Source organism: Indicator indicator, chromosome 1 (genome assembly GCF_027791375.1).
Source record: "Indicator indicator isolate 239-I01 chromosome 1, UM_Iind_1.1, whole genome shotgun sequence".
Taxonomy (NCBI): Eukaryota; Metazoa; Chordata; class Aves; order Piciformes; family Indicatoridae; genus Indicator; species Indicator indicator.
In genome coordinates, this window is record NC_072010.1 from 29,245,142 (window position 1) to 29,251,141 (window position 6,000).

The 6,000-nt window shown below is 42.8% G+C and overlaps 1 protein-coding gene across 4 annotated transcripts in view; it reads left to right on the forward strand.

The window, feature by feature from the left end:
• Positions 1-2,673, forward strand: part of DHRS12 (dehydrogenase/reductase 12) — a 35,247-nt gene extending 32,574 nt beyond the window's left edge. For all 4 annotated transcript variants that reach the window (XM_054390812.1, XM_054390809.1, XM_054390839.1 and 1 more), the window contains one exon: positions 655-2,673. In XM_054390812.1, coding sequence (XP_054246787.1) covers positions 655-782 — 128 coding nt within the window. In that variant the 3' untranslated portion in view covers positions 783-2,673. The remainder of the gene's footprint in view (positions 1-654) is intronic.
• The last annotated feature ends 3,327 nt before the right edge of the window (positions 2,674-6,000 follow it).

Sequence of the window (6,000 nt, forward strand, 5' to 3'; positions counted from 1 at the left end):
ATGGATGGTGATACAGCTGTATTTACACAGAGTGAGCAAGGAGTACAAGGTTTGTAAAAGCAAGCAAAGCCTCAGATTGAGCAAATTTGGTCAGACATCTTTACAGATACGTGTTACAGCAGTTGGGCAATTAACTTTCTTCAGCATTTAGAATTTGATCATTATTTTTAAAGATGAAAGTAAGCATTTTAAGATTGAAAATAAACCAAAGTACAAAGTTTGGTTGGGGAATTTGTGTACCACTAGATACACTACCCAGGAAGCAAGGAAAAATCCTGCAGAAGCAATTTGTGCCTGCCAACAACAATCTGGGGTTGCTGGTCTTTATCTACCCTAGTGACAGTGAGCAAGTGCAGCCTCACAATAAGGCCTTCCTTTATACTGTTCCTAGCTGCTAATGAAGTTTTGCTCCCCAGTCTAGGTCATACTGTGCTAAAGGACAGTCACTCTAGTTCCAGAATAAAAACTAAATTGGTTTAGTTTCTGCTTGGAAGACATTGTAAAAAAGATATCTAGAGGGTAAGTTTCCTGGCTTCAAGACCATGAGGTATGTTTGGATAGTCTAGAGCCTAGCAGAAAAATCTCCTTTGTGCTAGAAGAGGTAGTTAATGCACCCACAAGAATTTATTTATTTTTGGTTTTCTTGCCTTCCAGACAGGCAGCCAGTCCGTACACACTTACCCCTGGCAAGCACCCACAGCCCACCAGAGGATGAGGAGAAGCTAATGGAGGTGCTGGAAGAATTCTCCCAGAAGTTCAAATCCGCTTCTCCAGGAACTTAGTGTCACTGCTGACAGAATGTAACCACAAAGCTTCTAATTACACAGTAACAGCACTGTAGTGTGCCTGCTGTTCGGGGGGGAAGTAAGATGCAGTAGGCCTGTTAAAAATAAATTGTGTTCAGGTGTTCTCACCACGGGGGAGAGCGGTGCCTGCATCGCGTTTTTTCTGCTGCTGAAAGTCTCTCCCGTTGTGAATATGCACCTGCTGTCTCAAGGCACAGTAAAGGTTGTGTTCTTTTGAACTGGAAGAAAAATTAAGAGGTATTAAAGTAAAATTCAAAGCTTTGTGAAGTTACTCAAAACTCATTTAAAACACTTGGCACAGAGAAATGAAGAGGAGTGTGTCTGCAGTAACCCTTGTGAAGGCTTCAGGAATGAAGCAGTAAATGTTTTAAAACACATTTAACACTGTGTTTGACAGGTTGCTGGCTTCCTTCACTGCATGAGAGTGACAGAGCTCAAGCCTATAACTTGGAATGCAGAAACTCTCTTGCATTGCCTGCTTACTTTAAATGGAAGGATTCCTCACAGCCTTCAGTTTCTGTAAGTCAGTGCTGGTATGCAGAAGGGATCTGCTTCCTCATGTTTAAATAGTAAGAATTTAGGAAGGCTGCCAAATGCCTTCCATATTACTGTGTAGAGCCATTTTTTTTTTTGTGTCTATGTCAAGACACTATGACATGGGAGGTTTCAACAGCTACCACACCCAGACATGGCTGGATCCAGTGAAGCAATGACTGCATGAAAAAAAGGAAAACATGCTAAGCCACAGGTGCTTGCCTTTTCTCTGAAAGATCAAAGGGAATTGCCTTGTTCTTATGGATGGATGAAGAGGGGGAAGGGAACACTGAGGGTCACAGGTTTTAGAGCAGAACTCACCTCCTGATAAGGGGGTTGTATTTTGCCTGGAACTGTTTATTTCCAGACACAGAGGATGGGATTCATCTTAACCTGACCTGTGGGCATTCTCTTTGGAATTCTCACTGCAAATCAGCAGAGAGAAAACAGGCCTTGTCACAGTGATTTACTGGATCCAGTTTAAGAAATAACACCTACATTCCAACATCTTTCTACTGATGGTGAAGAGGGTCAGCTCAGAGTAAGACATTTGTTTTGTCTTGCATATTTCAGATTTACTGCAAAGTCAAGACTTAACCACAGTGGTAACACATTTTCTCCTGCACTGAGTGTGTTGGATAGCACACTGCATCCAGAACCCAAGCAGGTCACACTACTGTGTTACCTATGGCTGTGGGCTAGTAAGGTAGGGGAAAAGACCTCGACACAAATATAGCACAGGTGTTCTTGAGCTCTGCTAGTGACTGGTAGCTCAAGGCCATGCTGATGTGCAGAAGGGAACTCATTATGCCTGCTTTACATAATTTCAGTTTCCCAAAAGATATCCTACTTGCCTGATTTACTCATTCAAAGACATCCTATTAAGTATCAGTTTAGAAAAGTCTCTTTTCATCCAGTCTCCTTGGAAATAAAGGCTTTACTGTCAGAGAGGCCCTGAAATAAGCTTTCCCATGATAAGCAGTGCTGAGACAAGTCAGGCTGTCACAGCTCTTCCTGAAGGGGCTGAATCAGCATTCAAACTATTGCTTCATTCTAGAAACTTAACTCCTTCTCACACTACAGTGAAAGAAAACAGCAGCAAGGCTAGAAGTCTGGTACTAGCATTTTACATGGTTCAAACTGTTAAATACAGTTACTGAATACAAGAGTGTGGATGGAAGCACACACAGTGCTGCTTTTCTCAATCCAGGAGCTGCAAGGTTAATAAAAATGTTTGCATGCTTGAGTATTTAAGTCAAGTTGCTTCTCAGCTCTGCAGTGTAGAAGAATAGTTTAATGACTGATATTGAAATAAAAACAACCCAAAATGCACACACACACACACACACATATATATATGCACATGCACACACACATATATATTTAACATATAGTTTAGTCCATATTCTGTACTCTGATGTATTGGAATATGGTTTTCTTTTTAGTCACAGCTTAAAAACAAAGCCAAGGGTATGAAAACTGCTGTAATCAAAGTCTAGTCACAGACTACGGTTTAAGAGCACTTGTGGTTTAAAGGGAATTAAAACACAGGGCCGTAACTAAACGACCAAAATCTGGGGTCTCCCACACTTTGCAATTACAGCCCCCAATGATGCTTTATTTCAGCCCTTTTCTCCAGGAGCAAGTGCAGCATGTGGCTTTAAAGCCAGTGAGATGCTTTGTGTTACTGCAGTTCAGAGTGACTTGTGTCTGCATGTAAGCAAATACATTTAGTGGCACTTACAGAATTTTAGACACAAGAGAAAAATGGCATCCAGTGACAGATTACCAGAAACAGAAGGTAGCAAAAATTCTTGCTGAGGACTTGCAGTGCACAGCTGGTTTGTAGAAGCCAACTGATGAGCATGGAAGCTGTTCTCCCTGCCTTTCCCTTTCCACCTTCTTTTGTCAGCGTTCAGGCCTGTACAGCTCCGACTCTGTTGTTGAATTATTCACATTCTGAAGGTGTCCACATTTTCCTTCATTTTGTGAACCTCCTCAGCAGGTTTTCACTCCTAGGGGTTTTGCACAAAGAGGAATGCAGCACCACAGCCTACTTGTGGAGTCATTTCTTCCTGTCCTAATGGAAAGGCACAGCTCATCAACAGTGCAGCAGGACTGACTGCAGTGACGCAGGGGCACTGAAATGTTTCTGGGTGGGAATTTTAGGAGGTCAATATACGAGGTACCAGACGATTTTGTAAACTGCGTTTCCTCTTCCTAATTTTATTTCCAGGCCATGTTCATGCTGTGTAAAAATCAAAATAAAACAACTTCTTGACTAAAGATATAAACAATTGTTTGTCATCCTCTTTGCATAGCTGGGCATTCCCATTTATACTTCATTGCTTTGGAGGAAATTGCTAATACCAACTGCTTGCATCTGCACCAACACGACTGCCAGCTTCTCTGCTGTCCTAACTCTCCATGTTTACACTGTTCCACTCACTGGGAAGAAGATGCCAGCAGGGACACCTCTTCATGTTAAACAAGACTTGGGTGGAATGTTGAACATGCCCTGCTTAGGTTCAGAGAAGGGAGTTTTCCTATAGACTTCAGTGCTGGGAACCTCAATGTAAACAATGTATTTGGTGGGACACAGCCCTTGGCCAGACATTAATAGCTAATTGTATTTTTGGAATGACAGCATTTTTGGGGTTGTTTTTGCAAACCCATAGCAGTAGGAGCAGTACTAGTCTTCATTAACCAGTGCTTGTGAGTGGAGAGTGAACCTGTTTAGAGAACAACCTGGTGGCCACTGCCTCCAGTGGAGAAGGGCAGCTGTAACCCAGTTTAATCTTCAAGTTCCTTTTAGCTATGCCCCTTTTCCTTTCTTTGTGTGTTGCTTGCTCACTCCCTGCAAAAATGAAGTGCCCCTTCTTATGACACCGGATCCTGCTTCTCTAAAATTAGTACCAACCAACATCCACCCACTGTTTTTTTTTCAAATCAGCAGTGGGAAGCTTCATATCTCTTCTGGCTCAGATCAGAGTACTTACCTGTTGGCCCGTCAGGGTGACATTTCTTGTTTTGTGGGGAGAGGTAGTTCTGGGGGCGTTTGGGCAGATCCATTGACTGCTTACAGGAGATAATTTTGAAATGCAAACAAGATGACTTGAAAACTGTGTTCCTGCAGTCAGCCTAACAGCCCAGCTCTAGAAAGCAAGAGAGGGAAGGCATGGAAAACACAGAGAGTGCACCAGGGAGCAAGTGTAACACAAACACTTCTGGGATTCAAAGTGGCCAAATCCAAGCACTTCATTTTGTGAAGCAGGCCAGTGCTTATGTTCCCCTCTCTAGAGGGAGCTATCAGATAAACGCTAGGATGTATTCTTGTGAAGGAAACTTGTTTTTTCCTCAAGGCAAAAGGCCCAGCTTACAAAGAAACACTGTGCCAGCTTGGCCAAAGGTCTTCAGCAGCCCAGGTTTTCAGCCTGTCCTTAAGAGAAACAACTCAAACCTTTAATGTGTCAGCAGTGCCAGTGGTATTTCACAGATAAAATTGTTGTTAGAAAAGAGGACTAGGGGGGGAAACCTGCACTGGTGCAAAGCTCAGGGAGCTCCCAGAAGGTGGCATTTTCCTTGATGGCTAAAAATCTTCTTGGGCATCTTCCCTTTACTTTCCATCTGAGAATCCATAATTGGCAGGGAGCTTTGGAATGATGCAGAAAATTGTGCAATTCTTCCACTGACCAAACATCCTCCTTCCCTTGGCTCCTCACTCCCTGCTGGGTGGTTGGAGTGAGAATTTGTCACGGCAAGGAATGACCCCCACGTGCCCATACAATAACTGTCAGTTTTATGCCAACTCACAGAAAGGGTAAGTGAATGGATCCAATCAAAACTCAACAACCCAAACTCCACAAAACAGACAAATCAACACACACACAGAGAAAGAAAAGCAATAGCCAGAAGCTGATAGAAATTAATTTAGTGGGGTTAAACCAGCACAATTTATTCAGTTACATAATGGAACAGAACTAGAAAGTGTTACAAGGTAATTACCAGAAAAGATGGTCACATTCTTGAGCAGTATTCCTGGAAAACACCAGACAAGATCATCATCTTTTAAAAACGTAGAATTCCTCTATTCTGCAAGACAGCAAAGCCCACAAGAGAGCAGTAAGTAATCATGAAGTTAACTTACCACGTAGAGAGCCAGAAGCAATGCTCAGCCTTTGGAAAAAAATCAGTCATACCTGAAACTAGTGGTAACAGAATCACAGAACATTAGAGGCTGGAAGGGGCCTCCAGAGACCATCAGGTCCAACTCCCCTGCCAAAGCAGGATAGCTTAGGGTAGTCTGCAGAGGAATGCATCCAGGTGGGTTCTGAATGCATCCAGAGAAGGAGACTCCACAACCTCTCTGGGCAGCCTGTTCCAGTGTTCCATCACCAAACCCAAATATGAGTAATGACAAAGATGAGTCAAGTTTGTGCAACTCATCTTTTGTACAGAAACATTCTCACTTACTGGATGGTAGCAACCCCATCAAATTTTTAAGGGACAGGACAAAGTGGGTCTTTCATGTCTGAGGGAAGCCCTGACCTGTTAGAAAATGTTAGGGTTTGGTCAGTATCTGCAAAGGGTTCAGTCTACAGGGATGAAAAAAAAATGTGTAAAGAGGGCTGGAAAGTACAAAAGTGATAAACCCTTTAAT